The 21,465-nt window shown below is 41.9% G+C and overlaps 1 protein-coding gene across 1 annotated transcript in view; it reads left to right on the forward strand.

Moving 5' to 3' along the window:
* Window positions 1-21,465, forward strand: part of ARHGEF26 (Rho guanine nucleotide exchange factor 26) — a 140,857-nt gene that overhangs the window by 20,804 nt on the left and 98,588 nt on the right. Inside the window, 2 exon segments of the mRNA XM_020988927.2 lie at window positions 7,898-7,954; window positions 10,526-10,686. Coding sequence (XP_020844586.1) covers window positions 7,898-7,954; window positions 10,526-10,686 — 218 coding nt within the window.

Consider the following 21,465-nt stretch of genomic DNA (forward strand, 5'->3'; position numbering starts at 1 on the left):
GAAGTGTCTGTGAGTTCAGGGGACAGAGTTACATGGGCATAGCAAGGTTCACTTCGGTCTTTTTCCTTGCCAGCATTTCCAACACTCGATGTGGTAGCCATGTTGCTGTCAAAAGAAAGGAGTGGTCCCACTTGAATTTCCTTTGTTTCTAGAGAGAAAAGCAGCACACTTAGAGATTTCTGAAGTTTCCTTCCTTCAGAGAGGAAGGTTATGGCTCCCCAGTATTGATCTGCTGCATTTCCTTTTAGTTCTTCCCAGGAAATATATACACAACAAGAATGCCCCCTCTGCCTAGTGGCATGATGTGTGAGGGCTGGTTCCTTGTTAACCGAGGAGGCCAAGCTGTTGTTTCATTTAGGTTTATTGATCACTTGGCTGATTCGAAAGTGGAAAATCCCAAAAGCTTCCAGTTCATGGGCACCATTCAAAGCTGGCATGTGCCCTTCTCTGACGCCCTCTCCTCCTTTCTCTTTGATTCTGTGGGTACCTTCGATTTTGTGCTCCTTTTTGGCTTTTCGTTTCATTTCTGTCTCCTGTGTTTCAGCCAGCTTCTTTCCTTCTGTGGTTTTTGAGCCTTCTCTTCTTTTGTATATGCATCTAATTTCCCTCTCTAATCATGATTCTGGGGCTCTTGAAATGATCACTTTCCTATCTCTTCCTAATCCCAGCTCATAGCCATTAAGAGCTATGAGGAACCTGAAGAGTCATTTAGTATACCCCTTTTATTTTATGCATGGGGAAACTAAGGCAATTTCCCATCTGCCATTCTGACTTTGCTCATAGAACTTGAATGTGACCATCTGGTTCCAGACTTTGAGAGTTGTAAGAGACCTCAGAGGCCATCTGGAGTGGCCCTTAGGAGCTAACCAGTAATCCTTACCACAGAATCTGTAAGATGTGGTCGTCCAGTCTCTGCTTGAAGACTCCTAGGGAGGGCCAACCTCTATTCTTCCCAGCCAAGCCCTCCCGTTTTGGCATTGCTAGAGTTGCCAGGGAGTTCTTCATTCACTTAAATCTACACCTGCCTCTGTAACATCCCACTTAGCTCTGTTCTGTGGGGCCAAGTAGAGTGAATTGAATCCTTCCACATCACCATTCCTCATGCACGTAAAGACAGCTCTCATGTTCTCCTCATGCCCCATCCCCCACCCTGCCATGCCTTCACTGCCCTGCAACATCTTACTGGACAAAGTAGCAGCTGTGATTCGGTCATTCCTCCCTCCTTTGGCCAGGAGTGAAATCTCAAGAGTCAGTTTTTCTCAGTCAATCAGGGTGTGGCAGAGCTGAGGTCTGAGGTATGCTGTGAAGAAGGAGAACAGCCAGTGGGAGGATGGGACTGTTGGAAAGCCAGGGTTTGGCAGTCAGCCATGCTGAACTTGTTCGCCTTAACTCTCAAGTCTGGACCTTTAAGATTGCCTATGTCCCAGATTTCAAATTTTTTTCACTAATTATCTATGTGTGCTTCCTAGAATTATTTGAAGGCCAGGAAAGCCTTGTCTGTGGGGGCTACTACACATGACCTGATTTCTTATTGATGAGATTCTTTTTTGTATTTTAAAGTTGTATTGCTATTCCTTTTTTTTAATAGTACCTTAATTTTTCATTCCTTCCCCTTCCCTTACCCAGAAGCTCATTCCTGATAAGAAAGAGTAATAAAAAGAAAGAGGGTAAAAATAAAGCTCAGCAAAATTAATCTATACATCGATTATTAAACAGCATATGCTATATTCCACATCTATAGCCCTCAACCTCCCCCCCAAAAAAAAAGAGAGGGAGATGCATTCTCATATGTCTTTGAGGCCAAGTTTGAGGTGACATTTTTAAAGGAGCATTTTATACAAAGTTGTGATGAACCTACTTCTTCCTGTTAATGGACTATTCGTTATAGAACTTGTTGAGGGGGGAAATCATCGTGAAGATGGGTCCCACCTTCCCCATTATCACCAGAAACAGTTACTGATGAAATGCTACCAGCGGGCAGATAGGCCCAAGGATCTTGGATCATGAGAGCATCCCCTTTAACCCCCAGTCCAGCTCCCACAGCCATCATCCAGGAGAGTAATTCCTGTGAAGAAGGGACCAGCCATCCTCACCACCTGCCACCCCCAACAGCCACCCCCAGGGCAGGCAGGCTAGACTAGCTTCAGCAGCAAGGCAGCCGGGGAGAGGGACAGAAGCCTGGATGTGCCCAGCAGGGCAAACACCGACCACAGCTTTCACCACCATCCTGATGGAGACAACTAGGACCTGAACCCAAGAGCCTTAGGAATAGCAAGACTTCCAGTGCAGTGCCCTTGGCCATCATCCTGGGCAGCAACTGTAGCCTGGCAGCTGCCCCTGCAAGCTCTACAACCATAGCTGCCAACAGCCCAGAAAAGCAAGTTCTTCCCCAAAAGTCCTTGGCACTGTTGAATGGTTCTGCATCAGAAATGGATCTGATTTATCAATAGAAATGCCATAGAAGAAGACACTTTGCCTCTGTACCCTAAGGACTGACTATGTTGCAGCTGAAAGTTTCCCATGTGTGGTCTCCCCCTTTAGACTATGAACTCCAGAGCAAAGACATCTGACTTTTCTGTTTGTATCCCTGGTGCTTTGCACACAGTAGGTACTTAATAAATGCTTTATTCATTTATTCATAGTCAAAATACCTTCTGTCCCTCCCTCCTCCCAAATGAGGGAACTACTTTTGATGAAAATCATTGTTATTCATAGCAATAAGTACTCGGTTCTTTAGTAGCAGCAGAGCATACTGGAAAGACACTTGGATTCTACATAAGGGCCCAGTCTGGGCCTTCTTTTCTTCTCTCTCTGTGCTATCTCACTTGGTGATCTCAGGGCCCATGAATTTAATTACCAACTCAATACTGACAGTTCTCAAATCTTCCTGTCTTTGGGTTCCCAACTGCCTTTCAGACATCTCAAACTGAATGTCCAGTAGACATGTTAACTTGAGTTCATGATCTTTCCTCCAAACCCTCCCCTGTTACGATAGAGGGAACCGCCATCCTCCCAGTCCCCCAATCTCAAACTCTGGAAGACATCCTGAATTCCTCACCATGTCGGATGCATAACAGCTCTGCCTTACCCCTTTGTGACATCTTTTGACCGTTTCCCCTCTTCTCTGACAATGCCCCCCTCCAGTGTGGGTTTCCTCACCTCATGCTTGAACTATAGCAATAGTTGCTGGTTTGTCTGCCCTCCTCAAGTTTCCTCCACAATTCATCCTTCATTCAGCCACTAAAGTGACTTTCTGAAAGTTGCTGGTCTGACTCTGCCACCACCCCTTCTCAATAAATTCCAGTGCCTCCTTATTATTTCCATGACCAAATACAAAATGCTCAAATGTTTAGCATTCAGAACCTACCCTCCTCCTATCTTTTCAAATCTTCTTATACCTTACTCCCCTCCCTATACTCTTCAATCCAGTAACTCTGCCCTCTTGGCTATTCCATGAACAATACACTCCATCTCTTAGCTCCAGGAATTTTCCCTGGCTGTCCACCATGCCTGGAAGGCTCTCCTTCCTGTGTTCACCTACTGACCTCCTCAGCTTCCTTTAATTCCCAATTAAAATCTCTTACTGGAAGCCTGCCCCATCCCCTCTTAATTCTAGTACCTTCCCTCTCAATGATTTCTTACTTATCATATACATAGATTACTTTGTATATGTTTGTTTTTGTGTTGTTCCCTCCATTAGATTGTAAGCTCCTTGAGGGCAGAGACTGTTCTTGCCTCTTTTTGTATTCTTGGCACTTAGCATAGTGTCTGACACATGGTAGGTGCTTACTAAATGTTTCTAGACTGATTGACTGAAGCTTGGATTTGAACACTAGCTGTGTGACCCTAAGCAAACCTCCCTCTGAATCTGTTTCAACATCTGTAAAATGGGAATAATAATATTTGCACTATCTTCCTCATAGGATTGTTGTAAGGGAGTACATTTTACCTATTTTAAAGAATGATAAAAATGGCACTGGTTCCCTAGTAAAATTAACTTCCCAGTAACCCTAAGAGGTTTCATTTTTTACTCTCAAGAAAGACTTAAGGAGTTGAATTCACCAGGTGTTTTAGACTTAGGGTAGAACTCATAGTTCTGGGGAAGCTAGGTGGAACAGCGGATAGAGCACCGGCCCAGAATTCAGGAGCACCTGAGTTCAAATCCGGCCTCAGACACATAACACATACTAGCTATGTGACCCTGGGCAAGTCACTTAACCACATTGTCTAGCCAAAAAAAAGAAAAAAAGAAAGAAAGAAAAACATCATGGTTCTGATCAGTGGGATTGTACTGCCCTCCATCATGGAGGGGTGATGGATCCAAGGTGCAGAATGAGATATGCATTTTTGCACATGGCCAGTGTGTGGGTTTGTTTTGTTTGGCTGTGTGTATTTTCTACAAGGATTGTATTTTTCTTTATTGACGGGGTGGGGAGAATGAGGAGAGGAAAGAGAGGAGTTTGTGACAACTTTTCCCAGGAAAAAAAAGAGAAAAGAAAGGAAAGAGGGTCATTGAAGGATTTTTTTTTTTTAAGATAGAAGAAAACTGAAGGAAACACAAACACACAGGACAGCTTCGAAAGTCACATGTTGGGTTTTGGGGTTTCACAAAGAATCCTATTTTTCCTGTTCTACTTTACATATAGAAAAGTTCGTGTGTGTGTGTGTGTGTGTGTGTGTGTGTGTGTGTGTGTGTTTCTTAAATGTGTTTGCTAAATTTAGAATGAAAAAAAGCTTCCTGCTTTTAGCTATAGCTAAAACTCTTCCTAATTCTTTGGGCCATGGGTGTCCTGTATTCCTTGGGCAAGGAAGACTTCTTATCAGTCCAGATGCCCAGTGGAAATCTACCCTTGAGAGAAGTAGTTCTGGAAGAATCTCTTCTTAGCTGTCAGCCTTTCCAACCCAGGACTCCGTGGTGAAGAGGAAAGAGCCCTGACCTGGGAGTCAGGATCCCACTTCCCTCACTTAATAGCTAGATAACCACAGGCAAGTCATTTCACTGCTCAAAGCCTCAGTTTCTCATCTGCAAAATGGAGGTCGTATTACCTATAATACCTATATCTTGTGGGTTTTGTGAGTTAACACATGTCTAGCTCATGAAAAAACTTATGTCAGCTATTGTTATAATTAGTAATAATCATTGCCAGTGAGTCCTGCTAAGAGTGGAAAATTTTCCAGGGAGAAGGGAAGAGGAAAGGTAAGAGATGGCAGTCAGATTATGTCAACCTTTTAATTACTGCATTGTGCCCAGGGTCTCATTGGGGAAAGGAAGCTGTGCCTGGGGAAGAATCAGTTGGGCCCGCTCAATCGTCATTCATTCCCCCTAATTATTATTGCTATTTTCCTGCTATTATTGATTTTACCCACCACCCCCTCCCCCAATAAAAGAGAAGCTCTTAGAGGGTAGGAAGAGGGACATGGTAATTTGAGGAGGAAATAGTTTTTCTTTTGTTTTCATGTCCCCTCTATTTAACACAGCTCCTCACACAAAGTAGCAATGCAAGAAATGTTGGGCAGAGTGGAATTAATGGATGGAATGGTGATGGAAAAGGTCCCAACTGATTCTCAGTTAGGAAAGGTCCCATGCCCTTGAGAAGAAGAGTTTGAAGCCTGCCATGTTGTGTGTCTCAGAAGCTGGCTTGCTGGTATTTTGAATGTATACTAGCAACTTTTTCAAAACTAAAGCTGGTTACAGTAATGTAGGCTCGTAGACTTAGGGTCGAAAGGGGCCCTAGAGGTCACCCAGTTCAACCCTCTCATTTTATAGAGGGGGACCTAGGCACAGTGAAGCAAAGTCCCCAACATGGCAGAGATGGCGCCAAATGGCCGAGCTGGAATGAAACTGAAACCACCTGCCCTGCTCTGGCCTAGGTCATATACTGCATAGGTATAGCATGACCCTATGGTTGCTGCTAATGTTGGCAGGCGTCACCTTTATTGAAATGGAATGGAAAAACATTGATTAAAGAATTACTACATGCTAAGCACTGGGGATTCAAATAAAAAAGTAAAACAATCTTCGCTCTCAGTGAATTGACATTCCATGGGGGGGTGGGGGCACACAAAACAAATAGTAGGGATTCTGAACCTTGGGCCTCTGGATAGAGTTTATGAGGAGGAGTCTGTGAACTTGGATGGGAAAAATATTACATCTCTATTTCAACATAGTTGGTTTCATGTCTTCTTTTAAGCCTTTAAAAACATCCTTCTGAGTAGGGGTGCACAGTCTTCTTCACTGGACTGCCAAAAAGGTCCATGACCCACAAAAGATTGAGAACTCCACACATATAGGGAGCTGCAGCTGCCAGGCCTGTGGCAAGTCCCTGTTATCCTTAGGGTACAATGTCAGGATAGCTGAAGAGTTCACTGGTTGTTGTCATTGTCTGGCTTTGTTCTGCTTGTAAATCAGTGTATTGCTGGCTTGTTTTCTCTGTCCGCTTCCCTTTCTGGTCCTAAATCCACAGCAATCTTGTGACAAAAAAGAAACTATAATAAAATTGCTTGTAGCATTTGTAATCTTTGGGTAATGATGATGCCTTGGACACAGCCTTCTTATATAGTAATTCACCAGAAATTTCATCTTTGTAGTGGAAAAGGTGTCAATCTTAGGCATCCAAGCAAAATTTCAGGGTTACCCTTGTCAGTTATACCATCAGTGTGTCTGGATTGATTCCTGCTACTCTTACCAGCCATCCCCCACGTTGCAAGGCTTTGCTTGAATGGCCTCCTACCCTGCCTTTCACCAGTGTATTCTCTGACTGAAAGGATGGCACTATAGAGCCCATCAGTTTACTCCATCACAAATTAATTCCAACGTCTGAATAGCTCCAGCCAGGCACAACAATGGCTGTGTTTGTTTAAAATAACAACAAAGGTTTTCAATATTATAATGATCTTTACTGAAGACGGTTTATATTGTCTGTCCTCCATGTTAACAGTGGATTTTGTTGTGTTCTGTCTCCTCTATCTCAGGCTTTCCTTTAGAAGTTTACGATGACCAATCTCATCCATTCATTAACTGTGGCCTTATTACCCAAGCCAAGAATAAATGTGGTCTAATAGGAAATGTTTTAAAAGGCTTCCATCCTTGATTCAGAAATCTAGTCGAGTGTAGTGTGAGCTGAAGCTAACAGATAAAAATGGAATGTAAATGGAATCAGGTTACAGTAACACAGATGAAAATGCAAGAAGACTAGCTCAAAGGAGAAGGTTGCAATTTTTTTTCTGGTTTAATGGCTTCTCAAGGGAATTGCTGGGCGCTGTGTCCACACGTCAACTTCTTGTCCACAGAAAAGGATTCTATTTAGGATTGTTTTGGGGAATTATTTTGGTCTTTGTGATATCTGAAAGAAATCTCGAAGGTTTTTATTGGATATTTCTTACAGAATCCACATTTAATGTTCTTCTTACAGCTGTGGGGTAACATGAACCTGGAAAGTGAACTTAACGAAGTTATAGCTGTTGTCTTTTTCTTCTGTTTAGCCTTGTACATGCATGCTACTTATTAGTAATGTTTGTTGGATCTTCAACGTGAGAAGTTAAGTTAATGCACTAATAATGACTTAAACCTAGAATGGAATAGGTCATCCGTCTTCCAGCCATTTCAAATCAAGTCAACAAGACTGTATTAAGTGTTTACCAGGGACGTTTTTGCAATAGCTCTCCATAGAGCTGGTTTCTTTTTTATCAGATTTGCTGAACGTTGGGCTCATTTTCTAGTGGGATCACATCTTCTCTCAAGCCTCTGTTAAACAGGAGACACGTGGAGGTCAGTGTTTTTCATTTCCTTTCATTCATCACCTGTGGAAGGGCTTTCAGGCATCCATCTCCCTGAATGAAGGTATTGTTGCCCAAAGAATGGGTGTACTGAATTTCATTTTTTAAATTTTCCATTTAGGTGAAAAAGAATGGATTATCCCAAACTATTAGCCAGGAGGAAAGAAAGAGGCAAGAGGTATGCTTTTGATAATGGGAATGTTGTTTTATGACAATAAATTGTGTGTGTATGTTTTGCATATTTCTTATTTTTTAGCTTTGTCCCACTTAATTGATACTCAACCGAAGGCATCTCCAACCATCTATCAGGCCACCATCACGTCCTTAGATTTCCAAAACAAAATTAATTGTAATCAATTAAATAACAGTAGGATGTTGTAACTCATAAAGGTTAACAATTTCTTTCTTTGCAAACCTTAAAACACTTCATAGACACTAGCTATTAATATCTGTTTAATAAAATGTCCTGAAGACATCAAATTATTTTATTCAATTACCAAAAGAAATTTTCAAAATTATTGATACCATAGAAAAAGTTTTCAAACAAGGTAATTCCTAATGCCTTACAATTGGAGTCTCACTTAGACATATATAGCATCTCATGTAGATATTCGTTTTTCTCTTAATAGGTAATGAATTTAAATAGATTGCATTCTATTTGTTTCTAGTGAATAACAGTTTTCAGAATTCGAATATATAATTCTAAAAAATAGGTGTGAAGCTTCGTAAATTCTGCTGTGCCCTATTTTCCTTCCTTTTGAAGGTAATGTCTTTTTCCTTTTGCTTCTTACATATTTAGACTTTTTAGTAAGTTTTCAAGTCCTTTATCTTGCTCTTAACAATTGGGGAAGAGGGAAGCTAGGTGGTGCAGTGATAGGGCACCAGCCCTGAAGTCAGGAGGACCTGAGTTCAAATCCAGCCCCAGACCAAACACCTGACACTTACTAACTGTGTGACCCTGGGCAAGTCACTTAACCCCAATTGCCTTAAAAAAAAAATTGGGGAAGAGTCCATGGTATCCAGACTTTTAATTGATTATCCAATTCTTCATATGATGTTGATACCATGTGATCATTTATATGGCCACAGTTGGGGGATATTGTGGAAGGAACGTTACAGTCAGAGTCAGAAGAAGAGTGACTTCCAAGCTTGACTCTGCCATTTCCTGGCTCTCTGATTGTAAATGTTCTCTCTCTGAGTTACGATTTTTTCCTCTGTAAAATAAAGGGATGAGGAATATTGTTTCTAAGGTCCTTTCATTCTCTAAACCTGCAATCCTACGAAATATCGATTTGGGAATTTTGGTTGCAAAAGGCTTTGGTTCTTGCCTTTTGAAAATCATTTGGAGGTGCTATATTTGAAGGCAACATTCAATAAGGTTTGGGGAAAAGAAGAACTTTTTTTCCAAGTTTAAATTTTCTGGGTATATTTTGTCTACATAAAGTATACTTTTCCTTTATTGGTGTAAAGTGACTTCAGATAGGAAGGGCATTGCTCGAATAAGTGAGAGTATGTTGTCATACTCCCACAAATGAAGTTATTTAATTCTTATGAATGGATTTTTTTTTAAGAACCGGTGTGTGCATGTGTGTGCACACATGTGCAAGCAATCAGTCAGCAAACATTTGTTGAGTTCCTGTATGGGCTAGGCACTGTGTTAAGGGCTGAGGGTGCCAAGAAAGGCAAAAACAGTCCCTGCCCCCCAAGGAGCTTCCAATCTCACAGGGATGTGTGCTCTCACACATACGCAGGATCCCTGGGAGTTGCTAGAATATCCTCATTGTCTTTTTGAAGGCTTGAGAAAGGAATGAGAGCTGCTTATAGAATGGGTAAAATGACCTGCTTAGCTACGAGCTTGCTGAGGGCACTTGCTTCCACTTTGGAACGTGAACTCTTTGAAGACAGGGACTGTGTTCTGGCCAGCACCTTGCAGAATGCTTAGCATGTAGTAAGTGCTTAAGAAGCACTCATGGACTGATGTCCCATGGAATGTGATATGGCTACAGCAGAGTGTGATTAAGTTGCCATAAATTAGGAAGAGAGTTTATCAGTTGCTTGTGAAGAAATAGGGGCCTTGATAGCTAGGGGGAGGGAAGGTGTTTATCTTTAGGTGCAACAATTCTCTTTGAACGTTGGAGTCATTATGAAGAACACATTCTGGGTTCTGAAAAGATATGCTATAAGCCAGAGGGTTTATCCTGACACACAGCTTTTGAAATCATTTCAGCCATCCTCCTAATTTTACAGATTAGGAAACTGAGGCCCAGAGAATGGGAAGTGATTTGCTTCAAATCCCCAAGGTGGTAAAGAGCTAGAACTGCAGATTCAAATCCAAACTCCAGTTCTTTTCTGCTTATGTTAAGCTGCGTTCACTCCATCCCATCATCCTTCTAGTATTCTCCCAGTTGTCAAGGGTGTGTCCTTAGAATCCATAGACATTGTTACCCTTCCCTCCAAATCATCGCCATCACATTTCTATGTCAATCAACTAGTGAGCATTCATTTACTAAGCCCCTACTACACACGGATACTGGGCTAGACACTAGATACAAAGTCAAAGAATGAAACAATCCCTCCTTCCAGGGAGCCTACTTCCAGTTCTGTTCTGAGCATGATTTTTGGCGATTTCTAGGAAATCCTAGTATCTGTGCCACCTACAGGATGATACTAACTTTTTCCCGATTTCACAACATGTATTTGGGGATTAGAGCATGCAGAAGGGTTAACAACAAATCTTTCGTACTCCTAGGCTATGTTTGAAGTAATATCCTCGGAACATTCCTACTTACTCAGCTTGGAGATCCTCATACGGATGTTTAAAAATTCTAAAGAACTGAGTGATACAATGACCAAAACTGAGAGTCACCATCTCTTCTCCAACATCGCTGATGTCTGTGAGGCCAGCAAAAAGTGAGTGTGGGGACCCCGGCAGCTGGCAGTGGGTCTAACCAAGAGGCTGATTGTTCCCAGCACCTTGGTTCATTATCTGCATTATCTGGAAAAAAAGTTGGTGATGATGAAATTGTTCCAAAGTTTTCCAGCCAACTGCTTTGGTATGTAAAGCATCTTAACATCATTGGTAGTACTTATCTGTCCTTTTACCATGAATTTATGTTGAGCTAATTGCTTTCTGGCTGGGTCATTGCTGAAGGAAGAGAGGATAAGATGTGGGAAATGATTCCTTTTAGCATGCTGCTTCCACTCTGGCAGGAAGTTCTAAAGCTATGTGATAGGACGAGCTAGGATGCAGCATGCTCCAGTGATTCCTGGGAGTATGTGGCTATTCAATTAAGGTTCACTGCCTTTCTTCGGAATTCTAGACCCTTTAGGGCAGGGCCCAAGGTGATGATTAGATTACTCTACTTTTCCAACTCCTGCTTGTTATTTCTGCCTACCTTCTACTCCTATTTCTGAGAACATTGAAGGAGGGGGTAGAGCAGAGGTGTCAAAATACATGGCCTCAGAACAGCTCTGGCAACAATCCGGAGTGCAGTCGAAACCAGATTAAAATGTAATTAGGAAATGCTTAAAAAAATAAATAAAAATGCAATAGAACGTAATGTTAATATGTGGTTTTCTAAGTCAATATGCTCTTCAGGGAGGGATCTTTTTTTATGATTTAGTCACCTCCCCCCTCACCCTTCCATTTTGACACCTCTGGAGTAGATGTCTTGGTGAGCAAATAAATTTTGTGTTGTTTTATTTTAAAGGTAAGACTGGATTTTTATATAGGTATAGGGTAGTAGTATGTGACATGTGGAGTTAGATAGAGATGCCTCTGTGGTCATTCGTAGCATCTCTAGGGTGATGTGGCTTCAAACTCCAGCTTATCTTCCCAGGTTGGTTACACTGTGTTCCCCCTCACTGTCCATGATATTTGATATCCGACCTCTGAGCCTTTGTCCATACCTAGAATGCCCTCTTTCTCATCTCTTCTTAGAGCGCCTCACTGTCCCAGTTCCCTGGGTGGCTCAGCCACTAGCATCTCTCCAGCTCCTTCGAGAGTTTCCCCCAGGTAATTGTTTCCCCTCTTCAGTCACCTTCTGTTTCTTTGGCCCTTGCTTATGAACACATCACATCTCCCCCAGTGAAAGATAAGCTTCCCGAGGAAAGGGACTGGTCCGTTTTTGTATTTGCATTCCCAGGGTCGGACACAGGGTCTGGCACTTAATAAAGGCTTTGTGCTTAAATATTTCTCCAAGTATTAGAGGATGGGAGATGTGAGGGAGCATGCTGAGCTTGGAGATCCTGACCCATCTCATCTAGAAAAGGAAAGTGTTTGTGGGGAGGGATCTTCTGACCTTTGATAACTCTCACACCCATGTTATCACATAAAACTTTACGGCAGGCTCACCTACAGAGGGAACTGATTAATGGTCCTCTGAATGTTGACATCAATGAAGTGTTTCCCAGAGAGATATGTATTTGCTGAAAGCATTTACCAGGGTCGTAGATAATTGCCTGTGTAAAGTCCAAACAAAAGGAGGATTTCTTTTGAATGGTGAGGTTTTGCTTCTATTTGCCAATGGCATTGTCCCAATTTCGTTAAGCACCAGAATTCTACAAAGTCTTCTCAGTGCAGTCCACTGTAATACCAGCCATTACCTAAACCTTTCCCTCTTCCAGACTTCCCAGTTTCTGTCTGAGACACAACCATCCATCCAGGGTCCCAGGTTTGTAACCCTGACTCCTCACTTTATCTCAGCCTACCTACGTTGCCAAATCACACCATTTGTGCCTTTACAGCATCACTCAAATCTGAGCCTTTATCTCTACTCACACAACTCCCATTCTTCCATCATCTATTACCTTGATTATTTCAGTAGCCTCCTAATTGGTCTTCCCGTCTCAAGTAGAGATAGCGCTCCAGAGGCCAAAGCGATCTTCCTTAAGCACAGATCTAAACATGGCGCTCCACTACTCACTTAACTCTAGTGAACTTCTATGTTCAGCTTTTAAAGCCCTTCGCAATCTGGTCCCAACCTATCGCTCCAGCCTAACTGGACGTGACTTCCCCTCAGGAATTCTGTGATCCCATCAAGCTAGCCTCCTCTCTGTACCTCAGTCTGATGCTCCATTTCCTCTCTCTGTACTTTGGCATCAGCTGTTTGCCCTGCCTGGGAATGCACACCCTCTTTGTTTCCACTTTGTGAAATCCCTGGCTTCCTTCAGTGCTCGACTCAGATACAACTTCCTATTCTGATTCGCCTCAGTCGCTAGCACTGTATTCCCCGTCCCATCCCCACCCCACTGTCATTTCTCCCTACGTGATTACTGTGCCTGTATTTTGTATATGATTTTCTGGGAAAGTATTGTTTTCCCTCAAAAGAATTCCCTTTGAGTGTAGGGGATGCTTTGTTTCTTGTCATTGTGTCCTGGGGCCCTAGCTTAGCATCTGCCACATAGTAGGTGTTTAATATATGCTGTTTGTTGTTGGAAAGAGGGCCTGTTTTGAGGAAATTACAAATCCATCAAAATGTAGACCAATCTCAGCCGATCAGGCGTGTCTGAATGTCAGGCTTCGTTTTCTTTGTCCAACTTTGATATAACTCCATACTTGGAGCAAAAATTCCTTAAAGGTCCTTCCTTCTTGAAATCAATGTTCCTCTGTTGAAGGATGGAAGTAAAACAAACAAACAAAAAAAACCCTTTAGTCTAGGAAGGAAGAGGGAAAGTGATCAGAGACAATAATTAGTGAAGAGTGTAGTAAGGGTAGATATGGCCTTGGTCACAAATCTTGGGCGGCTTCCATTAAAGGCAGCAGTCTTATTTGAGACGAAAGGAAGCCCTGTGAACTTAAGAATTGCTTCAGAGTGAAAATAAAAAGAAGGTATTAGATGAATTCAAAGGTGCAGATCAAAGCAGACTTTTTCCACTTTTCTTTTTTTTTTTTCAGCTTGGCTAATATGGAAACATGACTTCATAATTAATATATTGCTTGCCTTCTCAATGGATGAAGGAGGGACTGGAGAAAGGGAGAGAATTTAAAACTCAAAATTTTTAAAAATGAACACTAAAAATATTATATACATACACATATACATACACATGTATGTGTATAAACATATATGCATATATGTGTGTCTATACATGCGTACACATGTATGATGAATTCATAGGCGATCAAATGAGGCTTAGGCAATGGGTAGAATACTAACCTTTTAGCACTGGGGTTGCAGCTATGGGAACCTGAGTTGGAATCTGAGCTCTCTACTTAACACCTGTGTGGCCTTGGTCTCTCGAAGCCCATATATCCTTATCTGCAAATGAAAAAGTTGAACCAAAAGTCCTCTCTGAGTTCCCTTTCAGCTCTGGACCAATGATGCTGATCCCACAAGGAATGATGAATAAATCCTGGCATCTGTCATTAATATGCAGTTAGAGCTTCATCTAAGATCTTAAATTATTTAGAAAGTATTCCAGTTTAATTTTGGGGGTATTTGCTCTAGAACTATTGTTTCTATTTTGTGATTTCATTGTTAGATGCTTGTTTATTGTTTAAACAGAAAAACTAGAGCTTCCCCTCGAGTTGGGAAGAGGAGAATAGATTTCCTTTTTTTTTTTTTTTTTGGTCTTTTATTTGCTTTCAGTGCTTTAGATTTGAATGGCTACCCAAAGGATGTTTGATTTGTTGGGTATAGCTCATCAAAGAAAAAAACTTTTATATTTTAGACAATAATTCTGTATCTTTGTACTGTAATTATTCTGGAAGCCACACACACACAAATATATGATATATACCCACACACATATTAAGAGCATCACATCTATTCATCTCAAAAGTTTTTATTTACTTCAAAAAATCTTTTTTTTTAAAACTCTGGTAGCTCTTTGTGACCATTGAGGTCACATTTCACTTTCAGGTCCATTTTACTACAAAATGCCTTCTTGTTGAATCTGGACTGTTTGGCTTTCTAGAATGAAATTACAAAATGATGACAGAAATGCTAGGTATGAGAGTTTCTCAGAGCTCATCATTCTAAGAGGGAACTTTGGGGTGATGGAAATTATCAGCCACAAAGTTGGAAGGAAAGAAGTGGATTTCTTAAGTGACTTACATGGGGTTCTCTTCCAAGATTTTATTTTTAGCTAATGGAAAACAGTGACCCCGGGTGAAAGGTGATTTAGGTTTTGGCTGGTGAGGTTACAAGAGAAGCACTGTTTGTTACCGCTAATCAGCCCTTTGTGCCCATTTTAATGATCTGGGCTGGTGATTTGCCCTTGACCCTTTTAGGAACACGGAGTGGTTTTTGTTTAAATATGTTGCTGTACTTACTAGTAGATAACAAGGGAGCGATTCAGCATTGGGATGGATGGTTACCTTATGAATTAAGAGGCTGTCCCTGGTAGAGTGCTTTGGAAGAGAGGTAGATGACAGCAAGAGATGTTGTAACTGTAGTTAGTTACCTGTGATTGGTACATCCTTTCCATATATATGTATGTGTTTAGGTTTCCTTCTTGTACAAAATCCACACTGCTAGTTTAAATGTTTCTTAGACGGCCTGTCTGTTGGTTGTACTTGTCCTGGAAGTACTGACTGTTGACCAGTGCAGGCCAGGCAGAGGTTGGAAGCAGGCTCAGGGCCTTCCTTGGGCTATCCCATAGGCAATGGGAGGTGTAGAAGAAATTTAAATATTAAAAAGTGTTTCTCAGTGTGTCCATGCCCCCATTCTCCTCTCCACAAGATGATCACCTGTCTTCTTGCCCTAATCCTGGCTCTGCTTTATAAGACTTTTAAAAAAAAATATTGGATTTTCCCTTTCAATATCTAAATTTTTCAAGGGAGCTTATACACTCTACGTTCTGCAAAACATCAGTCAGTAAGCATGAAATGCTTACTGTGTACAAGGCACTGTGCTAAGTGCTAGGGATAAAAAAACAAAAACAAAAACAGTCCTTGACCCCTAGAAGCTCATAGTTTAATGGCAGAAAAAGCATCCCAATAACTCTGTAAAACACAGTATATACAGGGTAAATTGGAGATGTTTCTGCTGCTGTTTGTCCTTTGTTCTCAAAGAGGACCACGACATCAGGGAGGTGATGCCATGACATACAAGTGAATTGGATTTAAGTGAGGGATGGCTATGCAAAGTTACCAGCCTCGCTTTCTCCTCCTGGTGCCATCTGGGTCTAGTGGCCAGACACGGATCAGGAGAACTGGAGATGGCCCAGCATCCGGTAGGGGACTTTGGCCTTTTCAAGCTAAGGTTTTCAGTGGGGCTCAGTTTTGACTGAGGCAGCACCCATTCAGTGATTAAGGCTTAATAAAAAATGAGGCAAAGAACGGCTTCTTTAAATAAAAAAATAGGTGTGGGATGGGAAGATCCTTAGGGTTTCTGGTGAAAACAGAAACAATTGTTATTTACATTCATTCTGAGCCAATCAGGCATAAACATTGACCAAGCAGGGTTTGGTATGGGACCAGAGTCATTTGGGGTTAAAGCTGGTCTTTAAGAGAAAAAAATAAAAACAAGAAAAAAAAAGTTTCAGAGATTAAAACTTACATGCCCTTTGGACAGAGCACCTGCAAGTAGGGATGTGACAGTCTATGTGGAAAGAGAAGAAAGGAAGGAAGGAAGGAGAGAAGGGAGGAAGGAAGGAAGGAAGGAAGGAAGGAAGGAAAGAAGGGAGGGAGGAAGGGAGGAAGGAAGGAAGGAGGGAGGGAGGGAGGAAGTGTTGCCCAACTAGAAGTTTGGTCCCTAGTGGACAACTCCTTCTCTGCTCACATAATCTCAGGGACAAGGCATCATCCATGGGGTAGGGACTTTTGGGAAAGGCCTCTTCCAGAAAGTGGGAATGGAGTTGAGTCTTGAAGGAAGCCAGACAAGGTAGGAGATGGTGGTGAGGAAATAGCACAGAAGAAAACTCTAGGCATGAGGGGACAACCAGTCACGAAGTTTGAAGTCAGGAGATGGAGGAACAGATGGAAGGCTAGAGTCACTTGAAAGAGGACATAGAGGGGAGTAAAGTATAAGAAGCCTGGAAGATTAAGCTTGTTGGGAAGAGCTCTTGGAGGTTATTGGGATCTGCTGGAGTTCATTGGGTAGCAGCACAGTGACATGATTAGACCTACACGTTAGGAAGATAACTTTCACAATTGAGTGGAAATTTCTTCACTTGCTTAATAAATTCCAGTGGCTCCCTATTTCCTGGAGAATGAACCTAGAGGAATTTGGCTCTTGCCCCTTCCCAATCTGTCTCCAACTTACCTTTCCCAGCTTTTTATATATTACTTCCCTTCATGCTCTCTCCAGCCTAGCCGTATTGGCTGTTCCTCACCAGTGACACCACATTTCGGGTCTCCATGACTTTGCATGGGCTGTCCTCCATGTTTGGGATGCAATCCATGTTCACCTCTGCCTCTTAGAATCCCTCATTTCCTTGCGGGTCTTGCTCACCCTTTCTTGATCTGTCCATGCTTAGCTGCTAGTACCCCACCAAAATTAATTACCTTACATTTATTATGTTTAATATATATTCTTTATATATTCATATATGTATCTATGTTTCCCCGAGTAGAATATAAGCTACTTGAGGGCAGGGACTGTTTCATTTTTGTCTTTGTATCTCTAATATCTCATATTTGTGCTTCAGTTTAGGCATTTAGTAAATGCTTGTGGAATGATTGATTTGATGTTAGCACCTCATCCCTCCCTCCCCTTACCTACTTAATCTGGCCCCAAATCAATATAAAGACAAAAGACATTCTGCTCAAATCAATAAATATTTATTAAACTTACCCTATGTGCTGGATATCGAACTACATCTTGGAAGCAAAGCAAAAATGAAACAGTCCTTGCCCTCAGGGTGCTTCCATTCTACTGGGGTGATCATGGGCACATACTGAGAAATATAGTTCATGGCTGAGTACTAGGAGGAAAAGAGCACCAGGGATATTTGAGGAAGGAAACAATCCTGATGGCTGGTGATGGGGCAGGAGAGCCAGGGAGGATTTGTGGAGGAAGGAGATAGCCTTTGAGCTAAGTCCTGAAGAAAGATAAGGCTGTTGAAAGGTGGACTGGTAGCAAGTGCATTTTAAGCTTTGGGTGAGGGGGTGATGGAACAACTTGTGAGAATTCATGGAGGCAGGAAATAGCAGGTTGGATGAATGGGGCATAGATTTACTGAAGAGTAGTAACATTACCTGAGGATGCAGAAGGAGATCAGAGCCAGGTTTGGGAAGTCCTTGAATGATAGGCTAAGGAGTTTGTTTTATCTTAGAAACAATACAGATAGTGCTGTCTTTTGAGTAAGGGGATGACAATCAGATCTGTGCTTGAGAGAGATGATTTTTCAGCTCCATGAGAGGTGGAATGGAGATGGCATAGACCAGAAGCTGCCAGTTAGGAGCTATTACCGTGGTCTGAGGGAGAAATGGTAAGGGTTTGAATGAGGGTAGTGGCCGCAAGAGATGTGAGGGTTGTTAGTAATTGCTGATAGCAGTTGTGCCATTGTCCCAGACTCTGGATCCAGAGAGTACTCCATGTCATTTGGCTATCCTTTTCATAACTGGATAGAGCAATGAGATGAATTTCTCTTCCTGCTCAGCACTTTATATATCTATGACTTCCCGATCACTGCCAGAATCACTCCAGGTCCCGTTAGCTCTTCCCAACCCCCTCCTATGTCATCTTGACTTTCCTGCCTTCTACACTATTACCAGTCCTAAGTAATTCTCCACATCTTCCTTCTCCTTCTTTTGCATCCTCTCCTCTTGAAAACTTAAGTACACTCAGGGTGCGCCCTCCAAGTCTACTCAGAAGAGTTGGCTTTGGCTCTAAATGAGCCGATTGACCCCTATCTCTGGACTTTCAGTGGTTTCTGGTCAACTTGCCTTTAAAACTAAGTCTTTCCTCTTATCTGCAAAACCCACCAAGAGTTCATTCATTCCCTGGGTTCTCCTTCCACCCACTTCCTTCTTCTTTGCCCATGCAGGATGCTGCTTTGCATTTCCCTCATTGCAAAAGACTAGGTCTGCTCCATGTTTTGTTGTTCTACTTGGTTTCACACATCTCCCAGAAGCCCTGTGTTCTGGCAAAGCTGAGAATTGAGCTACTTTCAGACAGGTTCTTCTGTATTCCCAGGAGCTCATAGGTGTCACAGTGTATAGACTTCTGGGCCTTGTAACCGCCCTGCTGAGAACCCTAAGAACAGCCAGGTCTTTCCATCTGCCTTACAGCTGAACCTCCTATATGTGTTAAGGCTGCTGGTGGTGCAATGGATTGGACAGAGTGATAGGCCCGGAGTCAGGAACACTTGAGTTCAAATCTAGCCTCAGAAACTTATTTATGTAACCCTGAGCAAGTCACTTAACCTGTCTGTGTCAGTTTCCTCAACAATAAAATGAAGATAACAATAGCATTTTTCTCCCAGGGTTGTTAGGAAGATCAAAGAGAAAATGCTTGGAAGGCACTTAACACAGCGCCTGGCACATAGTAGCTGTTTAATAAAAGCTTGTTTTCCTTGCTGTGAAGATAGAATGAGATAATATTTGTGAAGTGGTTTGCAAAACTTAAAGTCAATTATCTAAAAGCTAGCTATTATTATTGTGGTAGGCATACTGTAAGTTTTCCATAAGTATTTGTTAAATTGAAGCTTTAAAAATTATAATGAAAAGTTGGATGCTCCTGTCCCCTTTAGAAAATGGTTCAATTTCATTTAATATGTATTCTAGCCTACTACAAATAGTGAAACATTTCAATTCTCTTTTGGGTGTACCTTCATAATTCCACAATACATAGATATTATGTTTTCATCTTCTTAAGTAACATGGAAGTTTTAGTGGAAAATTCCTTGAAGGCAAGATCCCCCCTCCTGCCCAAATTGATTTTCATGAGCCCAGCCTATAAATGTGCTGTCATTTTATTTTTTTTTCCTTCTCAGTGAATGTCTATTAATGCATGTCAAGGGTTAGAAGGCTGGTGGGTAGTGGGCCCTGAAGGCTATGGAATATGATGCTCCTATGTCGAATATTTCAATCAAAAAGCACTAATTAATGGCTTGCTCCAGGCTAGGGACTGTATTAAGCACTGAGGAATACAAAGCATAAGGAAAAGCAGTCCCTGCCCTCAGAGAGATCCTGTTCTAATGGGTGAGACAACATATACATAAGTTGATCCATATGTGCCAATACTGACTAGAGAGAAGGTAGCATTAGCAGCTGGGAAGACTTCTTCCTCTAGAAAGTGACATTCAAGCTGTACAGAAGCCTGGGATTCTAAGACACGGAAGTAAGAAGAGAGAATCTTCTGGGCATGGGGGCCGCCCCGGCTCGGAGATGGGAAATGGAGCATTGGGTATGAAGAATAGCCAGGGCGCCATCATGGCTGTACCTTAGAATGCACAGTGGGGAGTGATGTATTACACTAGAAAGATAAGGAAGGGGACAAATTTGGAAGCACTTTAAATGCCAAATGGAGATGATCAGAGGCAGTGGGGAGTCACTACAGTTTCTTGAGCTAATGCGTGATGTGACCTACTCTTCAGAAAACATGACATTGTCAGATATGCAGCTGTGGTGCTCAGTGACATGTAACCATACATAGTAAATGAGAATGTTATAGACTTAAAAAAATAATTGTTGTCATGATGGAAAACGTTGCTGGACTTCGGAGGAAGAAATAAACCCAGCAGACAGCGTGGTGTAGTGGCTGGAGGCAGGACTCAAATTCAAACCTCACATCTAAAGCTTCCTGCCTATATACCCTTTGGCAAATCACCCAACATCCCAAGACTTCGGTTTCTTTATCTTTAAAATGTGAGAGTTGGACCACATAACCTCTAAGAGCCCTTCATGCTCTCAAATCTATGATTTCATGAAATTGTAATGCCTGGTGTTTGCTAGTTATGTGACTTGAATTATTCTTCTTAACTTTTCTCTCTCACTCTGCCAACTTGTAAAATGAGGGCTTCAGACTTGTTGACTTCAAGTCCCTTTCAGGGCTAGATGTGGTAATTTAGTAAGTCTTTTAGTAAGGTTGACACTTGCTAGCAAATGATATTGGCAAATTACTGATGTTTCTGGGCCTCAGTTTAGTAAACTGTAAAATGAGAGGCTTCGACTCTGCCTCTAAGGGCCTTTCCAGATCTAAATCTGTGATCTAGGGATGCCAGGGTTAAGGGGGTTTTGTATTTCCCTCCTCCTCCCATAGTAGAATGCACTGTTAAGATCCTAGCTGACAGCTTTGTTCCAACAAGAGCAGCCCCCCCCCCCACTTGTTCCCAATCCAGTGTTCGTTCTGCCGTATTATACTCACTGTTGCTAGCCTTTAATAAATCAGGCTTGTAATAAAGAGAGACTCTTTAAAGAAAAACCAGGTTACAGAGTGAAAATATTGGCTGCTTCTTCTGGGAAGCAATTTGAATCCCAAACTATACCCGTTTTCTCTTTTTGCTGGGTAGAAAAAGATGTCCATCACTAAAGCATGCTTTTGTGTCCCAAGGAGCTGAACTGGTGCCCAGCATATAATGAGCAGCCAATGCCAACTCCCCTCCTTCCTGCTTTATGGAGCAGAGCAGGCTATAGTAATGGTAAACATGTTATAGTCTGTTTATACAGCATACCCCTTTCCAGATGAGAAGATCCTAGTACAATTAAAATCTTATGGGATTAATTGTTGTTTAAAGGAAAAGTGCCTACTTGGAAAGTTACTTCACTTTTTAAGATAGTCATTTAATAAGGAATGGATA

Source organism: Phascolarctos cinereus, unplaced genomic scaffold (assembly GCF_003287225.1).
Source record: "Phascolarctos cinereus isolate Bilbo 61053 unplaced genomic scaffold, phaCin_HiC Scaffold_7;HRSCAF=346, whole genome shotgun sequence".
Taxonomy (NCBI): domain Eukaryota; kingdom Metazoa; phylum Chordata; class Mammalia; order Diprotodontia; family Phascolarctidae; genus Phascolarctos; species Phascolarctos cinereus.